The following is a 16,405-nucleotide window of genomic DNA, read 5'->3' as shown; positions in this document are numbered from 1 at the left end:
AGTATTTATCATACAGAGTCAGAGTAATTCTGCAGCTTTGCTGTAAACGTGTTGAATTCTCTTCAGGGGACCTCTAGTCCCTTTTCTCCCTCAGAATGCACTTTCACATGTGGTAAAAGGCCCTACGTTATTGGAATAGAAAAATGAAGAGAGAGTAGCTTATATGTTAATTGGTGAAACAGGTTCACACCATACACTTCAACGAGAGGTCAGGGGATTAAGTTGCATTACCAGCGTCTTGCACATTTTGATCCCTTTTCTAATTTCTGAGGTGATTATGGTAGTTTATAATATTTTTCTGTAGTGATTGAAGAATTACTTTCCTCCAAAAGGCTTAACCTAGCAGAGTGTAACACTTCAAAATATGTCAATTACAGTGTCAAGCACAATGATGTTTTTTATGATTTTTTTTTTAAACAGCGCCAGAAATTACGTGAAATTATTCTACAGCAACAGCAGCAGAAGAAGAATGCGGTTCGTCAGGAAAAAGCTTTGCAGGAGGCAGCAGCTCCTACCCATGCAACTCCTCTTCAGCACTGGCAGCAAGACAACTTAAATCCAATTTTTAACCGTCCTCCCCCTCCGTATCCTGGGAATATTAGGTCCTCTGTTGTCCCTCCAGGTGGGCCAAGGTTCACTGTATACCCAAAAGACCAACGTGGACCATTTCCTGCTGATGGGCAGTTCAATAGACCCCAGTTTCCAGGCGATATGAATGCCATGGGGATGAGACCTCATGGGCTTAGGTAAGATCTCTGATCTTATAAAACCAGGATATTACAGGAGTAGTTCTACATTTACAGAAATTGTTAGATAAAGGGGCGTTTTTTGGATGAAAAATCATCTGTGTTGTTTGGAGTAGCTGGTAATCTTTCTGAAGTCAGTATGTAGAGGGAGTTTTCCTGTACATGTCTGTAACATTAGAATGTGTATTTTATACAAACACTGTCTTTGGTTGGGAATTAATCAGAAATACAAATGGAGAAGCTGCAGTACTTGTGTGAAAGCTATGATCTTGTCGCCCGTGGTTTTGGGGCATTTTAAAAAATAAAAACATGAAAGGTCTAGCTTTAGCTTTGATGCCTTTATAATGAATAAATGTAATATTCTTGTTTTCATTTATAATGAATATATAATCAAACTTCGACTTCTGTATGTGCCATTTTTACAGTGAATGTTATGATGTAAGAATGAATACCAGTATTGACATACATTGTCATCTCAATAAGAATTATTTTCACTATTTTGGATTTATTTCAGTAATTTCTAAATCCACACAACATTACTTTTTACGCTGAGTTGCACTAACACGTAGTTTATTTAGTAAGATAGTTCTTACTGTCAGAGTTTTCTATCCGTTTTTATTATTGGAAGGGAAAACAGGTTGTTTATTAAACATAATTAAAGCAATTATTTTATTGTAGTCATAAAGCTCATTTAAATGTAAGCATAATTAGTCAAAATATTTATTTAAATGTCTTAATGAATGCATCATGTAAAGCATTTTGGTGAATAGTTATTTAGTCAAATATGTGAGACCAGGCAGTCCTGGGAAAAGAGATCATTTAGTCTTTCATTCTTTATTATAGATATGGATTTCCAGGAGGTGGCCATGGTCCACCAGCAGGTCAAGAACGTTTCCTCGGTCCTCAACCGCCGATGCAACGCCCTGGAGTTCCACCACAGCTGAGAAGATCATTGTCTATTGATATGCCTCGGCCAGTGAACAATCCACAAATGAATAATACATCTGGGATCTCTCAACATTTTCCTCCGCAGGGAATTCCAGTTCAGCAGCACAATATATTGGGTCAGGCGTTCATCGAGTTACGTCACAGAGCTCCTGACGGGAGGCCAAGGCTGCCTTTCAATCCTTCTGCTGCCAACGTTATGGATGCAGCAGCACAACATCAGCGACATGCAGGGTTCATACCCAGGCAGGAGTTTCCGGCCCCAAGACCAGCAGAACCCCTGAGACATAATTCTCAAGGTATACCTAACCAGTTGCAGATGCCTACAACTTTGGAACATATGTCACAATCCCAGCAGGATCAGATCAATCCTGACAATCCACCTGCACTTGTGATACGTTCTTTAAGTCATCCACCAGTTGCTGATGCGTTCCCAGGACCATCTTTATCTACATCTGCACCAAGTGATGAATCTGCAAATTTACAGATTCCCAACCAGCCAAGTGATGGTTTGGAAGAAAAACTTGATCCTGATGATCCTGCCGTAAAAGATTTGGATGTGAAGGACCTTGACGGGGTTGAAGTCAAGGATTTAGATGATGAGGATCTGGAAAATTTGAATCTAGACACAGAGGATGGGAAAGGAGATGAATTGGACACGTTAGATAATTTGGAAACCAATGATCCTCACCTTGATGATCTTCTGACATCTGGGGAATTTGATATAATTGCATACACAGACCCAGACCTTGATGTGGGGGATAAGAAAGGAATGTTTAATGAAGAACTAGATCTTAGTGTCCCCATTGATGACAAACTAGATATCCAGGGCAAGACAGAAGAACCAAAACAGAAAGAACAAGGTGATAGAACTGCTTCCCATCCTGAGACTCAGTCTCCACAGAAGAAATCGGCTACAGAAAATGAAATTAAAACAGAAGTACTTTCCCCAAACACTCAGGAGGAAAAGAAGAATGAAAATGAAAAAAGTGATGGAAATGCTGAATCCACAAGTACTCAGCAGGCTGCTGAGGCAGAGGTAAAGGATGGAGAAAAGGCTCCTGCACAGCCTCTTAACCCAGAATTCCCTGAGAAAACTACTGCTGTTCCTAGTCAAGAAACAACTGTGCCTAGTCCAGATGCTCAGGGATCTGCTCCGCTGCCTGTTCAAGGAGCAGTAAGTTCCTGCAGTATTTCTGGGTCCACACCAGTCCTCTCAAGTTTGCTAGCTAATGAGAGCTCAGATAACGCAGAAGCAAGGACTCTGGGATCTCCATCTCAATCTTTGCCAACACCACAAATGAACCATGCGCCAGGTATTCCACAAACACTAATGACACCTGGTGGACAGATCTTGGAAAACACTTTAAATTCAAATTTGAGCATGGTTCCACGAATGAACCATAATTTTTCTCAAGGGTCACCAAATCCAGGATTTATTCAGGGTCAATCATCTAATCATAGCTTCGGGACGGGACAGACATCAAATCAAACTGTGGCGGTAACAAACCGTCCTGGTCCCAGTGGCATGTCTGGTCCCCAACAGATGATGCTCCCTCAACCATTAGCTCAACAGCAAAATCGAGAGAGACCACTTCTGCTAGAGGAGCAGCCACTTCTTCTGCAAGACCTTTTGGATCAGGAAAGACAGGAGCAGCAGCAGCAGAGACAGATGCAAGCCATGATTCGCCAGCGTTCGGAGCCATTTTTCCCCAATATTGGTATGTGGGTGATCTGTTTGTCTGGGTTCTGGTTCGTTTTTTAAAAATGCAACAATAAATAGTTAAATAATCTACTGCACTGAAAGAAGCAGGTAGATAAGTGGAGTTTGAATGTGGCATAACCAAAACCAGCCTGCCTAATAGGTACAGTGGGATTATGGAAATTGAGCATGTAGGTGGAATTCTGAACTCCATGCAAGGATCCTGTTGACGTTACCGGGATCTGGGTAACTCTGCATTACTGCTCATTTTTCTGTCATCAGCTCTGTCACATATTCTCTTTATATTTTACATTCTCATACATGATACAGAGTAAATGTACCCTTTGTAAACAAAATTAAATGATCAAGTGCAATAGCTGACCTTATGATATTTGATCTATCAATTTTCTTTTTATGGTTGTTTTATCACTTTTTTTTTGCAGTGTTTAGTGTGTCTCAAAGAAAGGGATCAGAAAAGCTGCATTACTAACTCTCAATCTGGGCAAGGCCCAGAAACAGCACAATTAATTCTGTGCATACTAAAAGCATTCAGGATAATTTGCCATGTCCTGCTTAATATAATGTAGTAGTTTGAACATTCAGGTCAAGACCATCACTATCATTTAATTGTTATTAATGAAATACATATTTCTGAGAAATGTGTTAGTTGTAACTACACTGGCCATCAAGGCTGTTCAAAAGACAAATTTAACCTACCCCTAAGTCAGAGTTCCCTATTTGTAGTGTGGCTAGAAGGTGCTGTAGCTACCCCAGGTGGCTAAGGTGACCTCCAGAGGTCCCTTTGAACCTCAGCTGTTCTGTCCTCCCGTTCACCCTGCTCTGGGTGAGGCACGTGATGGGAGAGACAGCAAAAAGGCAGAGTTTGCCGTGCTTATGGTCTTTGCAGATGCTGTGTGGGGTGTGTGCCTTTCTGCCTGTAGTGCTACTGGTAATTACTGAGCAACTGGTTTGTTTTCTTAGTACGTTTCTTAGTGGTGGCGTGTCAGTTTTGCCAACAGAACTCACAGAAACAACTCTTCTTCCTGATTCTTAGACCTATAAATAGAATTGATTAATCATATTATTGGCATCCTAGGCCAGATTTGGTCTAGAGCCTTTCTCAGACTGACCTGCTTGCCTTTGTATGTTGTGGCTGAAAACAAGGACAGTTGCTGCTGGAGTAACTTTCCTTAGAGAATATATGAAACTACGAATTAACCATGAATTTCAAAGTGGAGGGGACAAGTAATGTGAAATAGTAATGCAATTATGTTGCTTTACTGATGATTTATGCATGAACTAGGTCCAAACAAGTCAGTTCCAGTTATTAGCTTGTAATGTTCAGCAATGTAATTCTTTTTTACTGTTTTTTCTTTTATAGACTTCGATGCAATTACTGATCCCATAATGAAAGCCAAAATGGTAGCTCTCAAGGGGATCAATAAAGTCATGGCGCAGAGTAACATGGGGATGCCACCGATGGTTATGAACAGGTAGGCAATGCTTGATACCATTCTTTGGGGCTACAAAATGTAAAAGGAAATGGTAGAGCTAGGGGAAGCTGTGCATGGGAAATGAAAAAAATCTAAAAGGGGGAAAAATATCTTTTTGGCATGTAGTTCATAGTCCTTGGCATTTCTTGTTTCCTCACTCCCTAATTATGTGATGACACATCTTCCACGCGTTGCGTTTGAAAACTGTTGATGGCCATGTAATGGTTAAACTTCATGTTGCAGCGTATCATTTAATGCTAAGTATTATTAAGATTTAGCTCCAGTAACAAAAGCTTCATCCCTTCTTTAAATCTGTTGTGAGGACAAAAGGAGCTATGAACTGTGCAGATTTCATCATGACTGCCTTTACCATAGGTGGGGCGTCCATGGGCCAGAAAGGATCTGAGGATCTGCAGCTTTTCGTTTTATGTGGCTCTTGAAAGAGTGTTTTCTCCTTCCTGACACAGGCTTCAGTGTTACTTGACACTACCTGGCTTACCAGAGGTGCACATTTACCCAGCTCTAGTTGACTGTGCTGGTGACAGTGATATCTAAATCCATTAAATCTTTTTTTTTTTTTCTTCTTTTAATCGTAATATATTAAAATACAAATAGAGTGAAAGTTTTGTGCATTTTCACTGTTTTACCACAGTACATGGTGTTTACTTCATCTCTCTGGAAAGCGTAAAATAGAATAGTTTTGACAATGTGCAAAGTGTTGTAGTGTCAAATGAGAATTAATATTCTCCAGACATTGAAAAAGTTTGGTACAGAAGTTCAAGCAAATGCCTATTAAATATCTGGATGCTTTTGTGTAATACAAGAGGTTGTCTCTCCCCTAAAATACCAGTTTTAAAAGTTATAATTTCATTTTCTGTTTATGTATCAATAGGTTTCCCTTTATGGGCCAGCCAGTGCCAGGGGCTCAGACCAGTGAAGGCCAAAATCATATGCAGCAGGCAATTACGCAGGTAATACAACATGGTATGGGGTTTAAACAGAAGTGTTAAATAATGCTAACTAGTTTTTTTGGTTGTTTTTTAATTAAATCATGATTTAATATGCTTATCTGTATATTTTACTGAAATTTCTAGGATGGAAGTTTGACACCTCAGATTTCTAGACCTAATCCTCCCAATTTCGGTCCTGGTTTTGTCAGTAAGTACAGATTCAATAATTTATTGTGTGTTGGTGTTTCATTCTATAGTTCTGTTTTCTTTAAAAGAAAACATCCATAAATGGATCCTGTCTATCACAAATTGATCCTTTTAAAATTAAGTCATTTCATCATTGCGATACCAACTGATAAAGGGGTGCATAGTAAATTAACACATTCTGTAGAAGCTGTCCTTAAAGAAAACCCACAAGGAATGAAGGAAACAACAAATAGAAAATTAGCATTATTTGAATTTCTGTGAGAATAGTAATCTATAAACTGACAGGCCACTATGTCAAAAACCTGGTCTTTTGTTGTGTTGTAATATGCTGAGGTTGGTGAGAACAAGAGTCTGTAGTGATAGGTTGGGGTTTTTTATTTCAGAAGCAGAAAGTTTTGGGCAACATCATTGTCATTTTAACAAATACCAGTAAAAGTTTTCCAGGCGTTAGTTAAGCAAGACTGGTTGGGACCCACAGCTGTTGAAAGCAGAAATATATAGCACTAATATTTTGCATTCCTTGTTTCTGGTTGCCCTAGATCAATTGGAAATCCCAGTCTCTATGATGAGAAAGATTTATTACCAGAAATTAAAACTGAGCATATGTTAGGAGAGGAAGACCATATGTAAAAAAGTGTTTCTATCACTGTAAAAAATTACTTTGATATTTATAAATGAAAAACCAGAAGTAAACACCTTCACTTTTCCTGAAAGTGCAGTAGCAGCACTGAGTATGCAATAAGGAGGTTTTGCAATATTATCTGTATTAACTTCTGGTGAGATTTGACATGGCCCTCAGTGGTGGCCTCGCTCGGGTTGGGGTGGTGGTCGTTCTGAGCACTTGAGAAAGTCTGTTTCTCATTTCACTTGTAGTTATTCTTACCTGGAACTGGTTAATATTTTAGTACTTCCATTTGCTCTTTCGCGTTGCTCCCAGCTGCAGTTCCTCTCCATCATTTCCACCCAGTTGTCCCTTCAGGTTATGTGATTAGTTTTGCAGAATTTGTCGTTGAAGGAATGGGCACCCCTCGGGACAGTAGCTGGCTCTGTGAATTGATTGAGTTGGGCTGTTAGAGTCACTACCACTGTGACTGTTAAAGGAGAAGGTGGTAGAGACAGTTATATTGAAATCATACTGTTGTGTAGTTATCTTTATTAAACAAACTGTCCTTTTAAGAAGGATCCACGCTGTATTCCTGGTTACCCAGCTCTTTGCCAGTGTGCGATCAGGAGACAAACGATACCATCACCAAACCTTCTTTCTTGCCTTCTGGGCTTAGTGCAGATCAATTGTTATCAGACATGATTGGTTTGCCTCAAGAAAAGCATCTGAGAGCAATGGGCTGCTCATGGCAGATGAGCCTTTCTCATTTGTTACAAGAGTAATGTCTCAGTTACAGCCTGAGAGTTTGTTTGTGGGGAGGAAAAGGCGCTGGTGCTGAGGGCCCTGTGTAAAGCACTGACAGAAGGTTATTTTTACAATGACAATATCTTTCTTTCATTTCATGAATATATGATGGCGGTTTATAATTTTAATATTTTTTCTTAGAAGCAGTAATAAAAATAGATTGTTATATGTGTAAAACTCCTCTAAAACCACCAGAATTAACGAGGCATGTTTCTTGTAAGTTTTTGTCCTTACTCCCTAATCTCTTTTCCCTCTACTGAGTACTTCCAGAAATCTTCCATGTCCCCTGTTCAGTGGCAGAGCAAGGTGTCACCAGGTTCTGTAGCTGCTTTGAAAGCTGCGTTGGCTCACAAGTACACATTTACTGCCTAGACAGTGGGCTGGTGTCTCTTGAAATTATGGGACTGTGTTAAAACAGCTTTCTCTTAATAAATGCAGTAATTTGGCTCTTTGCCTCTTTTACTCAGATCACTCCAAGAGCTTAATACCTCTTGAGATATCAAATCCTCTGCCAGATTTGGCTGAACTTGACCAGAGGTCTCTTAAAATAAGGGGGGAACCTGATTGTTAAACTCAATCTCTAAAAAGTAGGATAAGAGCTCACCCCAGGATGAGATCATATATCATACTTAAATTTCCATTCTCTCCAGATGATTCGCAAAGAAAGCAATATGAGGAATGGCTGCAAGAAACACAACAACTTCTTCAAATGCAACAGAAGTACCTTGAGGAGCAAATTGGAGCACACAGAAAATCAAAAAAGGCACTCTCAGCAAAACAGCGTACAGCCAAGAAAGCTGGCCGTGAGTTCCCAGAAGAAGATGCAGAACAGCTTAAACACGTTACTGAGCAGCAAAGTATGGTCCAAAAACAGCTAGAACAGGTAATCGTCCCGAATCCAAACTGATCCCCTAACGCTAAGCTGTCACACTGGTATGACTCTTTCCTTTAAATCTTCTAAAAGGGAAACTGAAATGCTTAAGTACAGCAGAGGTTATTTAAAGGGAGCCACTCTCTGTCATATTTTGTGTGTGTATCAGCATTACTCTGCATTGCTGGTGACACCGGAGTTGGAGAATATGCTACTGCAAACATTATGACAAAAAGCTCTTAGTATTTTGGGAAGGGGGAAAATTGCTTGGTAAAGTGACTTGCAACGGAGTTCCTGGCACTGTGAAAAGCATAAATGGAAGATTCAGAGGAAAGCCACAGCATGCAGGGCTTTGTTTCAGGCTTGAATGAACCTCGTCTTTTTCAGTCTTTTTCAGGTGTCCTTACGTAATCAGAACATCTTGGGTATATACCAGTAAAATGTTACTGTTTGAAAATCTCTTTTCATTGTATCTTTAGTGTTAGTCTAGTTTTATGATCTGTCTGGTTCATAGACACTGATCATCAGTGTGTGTTACCTGTTAGTGTATCATGGAATAATACAGGTAAAAGGGCTCTCTGGAGATGATCCAGGCGACTGATCACACCAGAATTACCTTCATGGTTAAATCGGGTTGCTCAGCACCTTGTCAGTCAAGTTTTTTGTCTCCAAGGTAGAGATTTCCCAGCCTCTCTGGGCCCCTCTTCCAATGTGTAACCACTTTCACTGGGTTTTGTTTTCAGTTCTTTATATTCAGTTGGAATTTCATTTGCTGCATCTTGTAGCTGTGATTATAGTAAGTGAGATTAAAGTTAAATCTGTGATGGCTTTGATAAATCTATGCTTGGCCAACAGTACTGAATGCTGATTGTCAGGCTCAACTAGACCTGCTGAACATGAAAATGCTTTAGAATTATCTTCTATTAATATGAGGCTTAAAAAATGGCAGCAGGCTGCTTGGAATGAAGTCCTAAGTGATATCTGACTCTCGAGTTCTTGCTCCTGTGTTGCTTCAGGCCAAAGTCTGCACTGGATGGAATATTAGCTGACTTGTCTTCTCACTGTGTGGAAGAGGGATGGAGCAGATAAATTATGTCTACATCATTCCTTCCTTTTTCTTTTTTTTTTTCCTTTCCATAATGAATCACAAGTAGAATAAATGCAAAAAAAATTCACTTCAGCCAGTCTTTATCATACATACATCAGTCTAGTATTACAGTGGAGCTATGTTGAAGTGAGAGCTACTAATCATGACATTGCTGGCAGATTCATTTAGTGCCCCACAGTTAAGGTTCTTTTATTTTTCATTTTTAAACTTAAGTTTCATGTGCTGCTGGAAAATGCCTTCCACTCCCCTTCAGCCACTGACTTAGACCAGTCATTCACATCCGAAACAGCACTTTGTTACATACCTTGTAGGAGCTTATTTGTTAAAGTGTATTTTCAAGGACCTTCTGTTGAAGCAATTCACCGCTTTTTCAAATCAGATCGAGTAATTTTTCTGTAATTGAGCTTCTGTTAGTTTTTGACAAGGGCAGAGTCTCTGTATGTACATAGAGAGAAAAGAGCTCTCAAATCCCTGTGAGTTGCTGGTCCCAGCCACCGGTGCAGAGAAACTGGAGCTGACTTTGTGCAACACGAGCTCCTGTGACAGGGTTGTGAGCTCAGGCACGGAGCCACGGGGACACGGCTGTATTTCCCCTGTGACCAGGATGGTGTAACAGTGTTGGGGTGTCACTGTCCCTGTGCTAACGAGCTCTGCCTCCTTCTCCCCTGCGCTGTTAGGATCCCCAGGTTGGTCTGTGCAGTCGCTCACCCAGCGGGGTGTCGTCAGTGCTGGTCCTTGGAGATCTCAACTCATTCCGAGTACAGTCACTTGGCTGATCTGTCACTGTGGACTCCAGAGGGTGTAGTGGTTTGGAAGCCTCCTACAGGCGTCCACAGGCTGTACAGCAGCCAACACAGGTCTCCTGTGTACCCACAGAGAAGCCCTGTAGTGCTGGACTCTACAATGCAGATCGATCCTGTTGGTGGCTTTATGCAGTGAGACTGTTTATCTGGCAGTGTCAGCACCAAGCCAGAGCTCGTAAATCATCTTGGACCTGAGATCACTGTGTAAATAGCCTTTTGGGTGCATGTGTCTGGGGTTCTGGAGTATGTCCTGTAACGTCTCTGTTATCCTGAGCTTTCTGGCTTCTCCCTTCGCCCAGATAAAGGAGAGTACTAGCAAACATTTTTAATTATCTTATGGACTTTTTGTGTCAGTACAAACAGCTAATGGAAGTTGTGGAAGTCATAATCTAATGAATAGAAATGAGAGAGAGATTTTCCATAATGTATGTATTATTAACCAGTGGATTACAAATCCTTTTATATTTTTAGAGGGGTCTCTCTTGTGTTTCTGAAATGCTCACTCCTCTTCAGTTGACACTGTCATATCCTTCTATTGTCTTCTCCTGCTTGCCTTAAAAGTAAACTACTCGGCTTAACTTCTAGTGTCCAAGTCGAGTTTGTTTTCATCCTAAAATTTAAAATCTTCAAGAAGCAGTTGCCATTTTCATCTGCTGTGTGATCTTTTAGGATCTGCCTGTGAATAAATGGGAACCTACCTTGGTGTTTTCCTGCAAACTTTTCCTTTTCAATTATATCTTTTAAAAATTTTTGCTGATGTGCAAAGATCGTCCATCTCACTGTTCCCTTTTTCCTGTCTGTTCCCAACTGTTGTTACCCTGTGCGTGGATGGTGAGATCTGTAGGACAAGGATCACTGTTGGTTTAGGTTTATATATTTCCTAGCACGGTGCAGTCTCAGTATGTAATTAGAACTTTGAAGCTTTGTTACTTTCTTCTAAAATTTTGGGATGGATAGTGTTTCTAAAGAAATGATGGCTATTTAGCCTTAAATAGGGAGAGAAAATAAGGCTATGCCAAAATGCTATTTTTGCCTGAGGTTCATTGTCTGCTGAAATTCTAATGGTGAGCTGCATGTTTTATATTGACTACTTATATAGTCAATACGTGTCAGAGATGAATAATGACTTCTTTAATTTTTAGATTCGAAAGCAGCAGAAAGAGCATGCAGAACTAATTGAGGAATATCGAATCAAGCAGCAGCAGCAGCAGCAGCAGCAGTGTGGAATGGCACCCCATGCCATAATGCCAGGCGTCCAGCCTCAGCCACCCATGGTTCCAGGAGGAACATCACCAGCAATGAATCAACAGAACTTCCCCATGGTGGCACAACAGCTCCAGCATCAGCAACACGCAGTGGTGATGCCCGGGCAGTCCAACCCAGCCAGAATGCCAAATTTATCTGGGTGGCAACCTACAAATGCCCCTGCAAGTCATATGTCCATGAATCCAGCAAGGATGCAGCCTCCAATGACACCGTTGCCCATTACTGCTGGTACACCAGCTCCCGTGCCTGGTCCCAATGCAACTGCGCAGTCAGGGCCACCGCCAAGGGTGGAGTTTGAGGACAATAACCCTTTTAGTGAAAGTTTTCAAGAGAGGGAAAGAAAGGAGCGTTTACGAGAGCAGCAGGAGCGGCAACGCATTCAGCTAATGCAGGAGGTGGATCGACAGAGGGCTTTACAGCAGCGGATGGAACTAGAACAGCATGGCATGATGGGGTCTGAATTAAATAACAAAGCATCCTTATCTCAGATACCTTTCTTTAATTCTGATCTGCCTTGTGATTTCATACAAACTCCGCGACCTCTTCAGCAGTCTCCGCAGCATCAACAGCAACAAATGGGGCAAATTCTGCAGCAGGGTCCCGTCACCTCCCCTCCTGCTGCAAATTTTATGCAAAGCAGTGAGCGAAGGCCGGTGGGACCTACGACTTTTGGACCTGATACATCTGCTGTTGCAGGTGGAGCCCCTAATTTCCATAATGTAAAACAAACCCATGGGAATCTCCCTGGGGCCACCTTTACGCAGAACCAAGTCAGGCCTCCGTTTGCATCTCCTGTACCTTCATCTGCCACGCTCAGCAGTGGTGCCCCGTGTGGGTCGGACACTAGCGTGCCTCAGGCAGCAAACTTCCCTGGGTCAAGCCAGTCTCTCATCCAGCTGTACTCTGACATAATCCCAGAGGAGAAAGGAAAAAAGAAAAGGACACGAAAAAAGAAAAAGGACGAGGATGCCGAGTCAATAAAAGCCCCCTCAACTCCACATTCAGATATAACTGCACCATCAACTCCAACCGTTTCTGATTCTACCTCCACCCCCACAGTTAACACCCCCAACGAGCTTTCACGTCACCAAGATGAGCAAGAGTCAGTGGAGTTAACAGGCCCATCAACATCAAATGCAGGAGAGAGCCAGACCTCTCCCGAGCTGGAGAGTAAGCTCCCCGGCAGCGCTCTGCCCCAGAAACAGCCCTCTCTAAACACAGAGGCCGAAAAGGCTAAACCAGATCCACCCACCAGCATTCAAGAGGTTAAACTTGAAAAGGCAGAAACTGATCAGTGCTTGGGTCAGGCTGAGCCTAAACCAGAAAACCCAAGCAGTATTAAGGTGGAAGAAGATAAGGTCCCATCCCAGTCTGCCTCTTCAGCTCAGAGTCCAGCACAGCCAGCCAGCGTTCCGGCAGCCAAAGGAGAGTCGGGGAACGAACTGCTGAAACACCTGCTTAAAAATAAAAAATCCTCATCTCTTCTGAATCAGAAATCAGAGAACAGCAGCCGGACAGAAGAGGAGGCTTCTGGGGATAAAAAGTTAACAGAGAAGCCGAGTCCAGCTGAAGGAATGGTGAGCCTGTTACTGGGTTTGTTATAAGGGGTCCTCAACAATCCAGAGTGAGTTTGTGCCTTTACTGCAGGCGTTTGTGAAAACACAGGGAGGTGACCTACCTGCACAGGGGTGGAATAAAGAGCTATAAGGAATTGTTACCTCCCTCCCTGCCTTTTCTCCATGAGTAAATCATCTGTGTTATAAAAAGAACAAGTTTCAATGCGGCTTCATAGATAAGTGTATTCAGAAATTATTAAAATGCAAGAAGTAATTTTTCTATCAATAATCATCTTAAAAAATGCCTAATATTTACCAAGATAAAGGCAAGATTTTACTGTATGACTCTTAATCACCTCCTAGTATCTCTCCGTATTGCATACAGTAGGTCTGTACGCTGCTTTCTTCTGGGACTTCACTCAGTCCTGTGTAGGAGGAGCCTTTGCAGGGGCCTGGGGCTGGGCTTCACACCCCATCAGCTGCACCACTGGGGGGTTCTCTGCAAGCAAGTCCAGGCTCGTTTCTTGACTGTAAAAATCATATATTGTCTCTAATTTTAGTAGAAACTGCACTCTAGGATTTTGATCAAAAGTGTGAAATTGTTAATTCTCCTAAAATGGCAGGATTTCTGTGTTACAGAATATTCCTCTTAATTAATTTTACTGTAATGGAAGGGAGCATTAATTATTTATATTAATGGCATTATATGATTTAATAATTTATAAGGTTCTTAAAAACAGACCTAAAGAAAATTGCTTTCTGTGGAGGTAGGATACACTTTATACTTATATTTATTGGTTGTTTTATTTTCATATTTCAATCTCCACTCGGCTTTGGTGTATGGCTGCCTAAACTCTAAATTCATCCTTGAAACAAAATTTAAATACATTCAAAATGAATAAAGACTGATAAAAATGAAGATAATTGTGGGCAGCAGGTAACTTAGGTAAATGTTAAAGATCCTTGGTTAAAATGTATGACAGGAGTAGTAGTGAGAGTACTTGCAGTAGAGGTCACGTAGAGCTGTTTAAAATAATAATTGATAAAAAGAAATTGGACTTTGTTTTGCCTTGCCACTGTCTGTTGCATTGCCAGGTCCCATTCTGGTTGCTTTTACACAACTGCCCTTTTATATGAAGATCAGCTTTGCAAATTCGTGCTGAAAGTATTTAAGCAAATGGTACAATTGAGAAGTGTTTCACAATGCTGGTTTTGTTTCTAACCTCAAAATACATTTGTATTATATTAACTTACATGCCTTTTCTGCAGCCGAGTCTGCCTTTCATTATGCCCTTGTGAAAATCTCTAAGATTGCACGCTTATGTTACTTTATTTTAGGGAGTATTCAAAAGAAAATGTTTCTGGTCTGTGAGTTTTTAATGATGTTTTCAGATGTCGGTGTTAACGATAAGTCATAATCCTGTGTGCAGGGACAGTGCAGCAGTTAGAGTTGCCAGTGAGACAGCAAAGTCAACAAACCATAAAATAGGGTTGTTATCAACGAGATTTATTATATTATGTATGTTCTTTAGTCTGTTGTGCAGTAAATTTGAATGAATTGTATATTAAAACGTCAAAAATCCTGCTTCACTTTCTTTTTTTTATACCAGCAAACTGCCGGAAACCAGCTGCAGGGTGCGTTTGGGTGCAGTAACAGCCAGCTTCAGAGAACAGATGGAGGACCTGAAACCAAGAAACAGAGAAATAAGCGAGCTCAGAGGACAGGAGAGAAGGCAGCTCCTCGGTCCAAGAAAAGAAAAAAAGAGGAAGAAGAAAAGCAAACTATTTACCCCAACGCTGATACATTCATCCAGTTAAAGCAGGTGGGTGTACAGGTGCTGGGTGGTGCATCAAGAGGAGGACACTTCAAGGAGTGGACTTCTCATGGTGGAAATAAAGTTGGTCATTAAGTTGAATTTTGAGTACAGGGTGGAGAGAAAGAAAACTTCCATAAAATTATGAAATGTAAAGATTTGGTTTTATTTCAATTTGGAAGATGTAGTGACATGATGTCAGTTATCAGGACACAGGACACTACATCAGGAAGATGTAGTCTTAAAGCCGTGGATTTCCTGTGGGCTCCAGCAGCCTCTGTGGCAGAACTGCCAGGGAGCTGGAGCTGCGGCTCTGATGGACAGGGGACCACCTTCCTGAACAGAGAGGCTGTGTTTGACACAGTTTTCTGATAGTGGGTACATTCTGATGATTTATTTTTTAAAATTATAAACCACTCTACTGATGTTTGGGGATCTGCAATGCTTCTGTGTTACAGTTCAATTAACATCTACCTTTTTCTTTTAATACAGCAGCTTTCTCTTCTGCCTTTGATGGAACCAATAATTGGAGTGAGCTTTGCACACTTTCTCCCCTATGGCAGTGGCCAGCTGAACGGTGGAAACCGCCTGGTAGGCAGCTTTGGTAGCGCTACTCTCGATGGGGCTTCAGATTACTACTCCCAGCTCATTTACAAGGTACGGTTTTAATCTGGATTTCTGTTGTATGCTCTCTCTGGGAGAAGAAGCTCATGCCATTCTTACTGCTGGTTGGTTGGAGTTCCTGCCTTTTGTGCAACCAGAAGAAAATAGTTTTCTGTTGCTGGGCTAGATGGATGGTGCAGTGGTGAAACAGTCACCATTGTTTTACTCTCTGAAAGTGGAAATCAGTTCTAGAAACTGTATTGTTAACCAATTAAAAACTACAAGTATTCCTTTTACAAATGGATGCTAAATAGTGAAAATTGTAATTACAGTTTTATGGAGCAGAAGAGGCTGAATTCTTAGTACTTTGCAAAGTCATTGAAAGCATTAAAGCCTTTCTTAATGTGAATTAAATAGGAAACAGACTTTCCTTATTCGTCCACTAAGCCCTAACTGAGAACCTGAGCACTCTAAACAAAACAGACTGTTTGTTGACAAGCTAATAACAGAATTTAAAATTTGGTCTCTAAGATCAGAGTGGCAGTATTGGGAGAGCAGCAAGATGGCAAAAAGAATTGAATTTGCTGCTTGGCTACCCCACTATAAAAACTTTAGTAACTTGTTAAAAAACAGTGGTGGTTACTCCAGCCTTATGTGGCAGGTGAGCTGAGAACGTGACCTGAGAGAAATGGTTACTGTGGTCAAACGTGAGGAACAAGCGTGAGCTTTACGGGCATGACTGCAATGAGAGCAGATACTGAAGTTCTCATTTAGTTTTCATTTAAAATATGGGCAGTTAAGGAAGTAGCCTGGAGTGTGAGCTTGACTGCAATGAGAGCAGATACTGAAGTTCTCATTTAGTTTTCATTTAAAATATGGGCAGTTAAGGAAGTAGCCTGGAGTGTGAACTCACAGAGTATCTGCTTCTCCCTG

General features: G+C 41.1%; 1 protein-coding gene across 15 annotated transcripts in view; it reads left to right on the top strand.

Moving 5' to 3' along the window:
- KMT2C (lysine (K)-specific methyltransferase 2C) overlaps positions 1-16,405 on the top strand; it is a 216,066-nt gene that overhangs the window by 173,947 nt on the left and 25,714 nt on the right. For 14 of the 15 annotated variants that reach the window (XM_014944925.1, XM_014944923.1, XM_014944922.1 and 11 more), the window contains 9 exons: positions 421-746; positions 1,590-3,412; positions 4,775-4,886; positions 5,779-5,857; positions 5,981-6,044; positions 8,102-8,334; positions 11,376-13,076; positions 14,666-14,878; positions 15,362-15,526. In XM_014944925.1, coding sequence (XP_014800411.1) covers positions 421-746; positions 1,590-3,412; positions 4,775-4,886; positions 5,779-5,857; positions 5,981-6,044; positions 8,102-8,334; positions 11,376-13,076; positions 14,666-14,878; positions 15,362-15,526 — 4,716 coding nt within the window. The remainder of the gene's footprint in view (positions 1-420; positions 747-1,589; positions 3,413-4,774; positions 4,887-5,778; positions 5,858-5,980; positions 6,045-8,101; positions 8,335-11,375; positions 13,077-14,665; positions 14,879-15,361; positions 15,527-16,405) is intronic. The other variant, XM_014944911.1, reaches the window with a different exon arrangement.

The sequence above is a fragment of the Calidris pugnax genome, unplaced genomic scaffold, assembly GCF_001431845.1.
Source record: "Calidris pugnax isolate Ruff unplaced genomic scaffold, ASM143184v1 scaffold54, whole genome shotgun sequence".
Taxonomy (NCBI): Eukaryota; Metazoa; Chordata; class Aves; order Charadriiformes; family Scolopacidae; genus Calidris; species Calidris pugnax.
The sequence above is the reverse complement of the archived record's forward strand: the minus strand, read 5'-3'. Positions and strand labels throughout refer to the sequence as shown.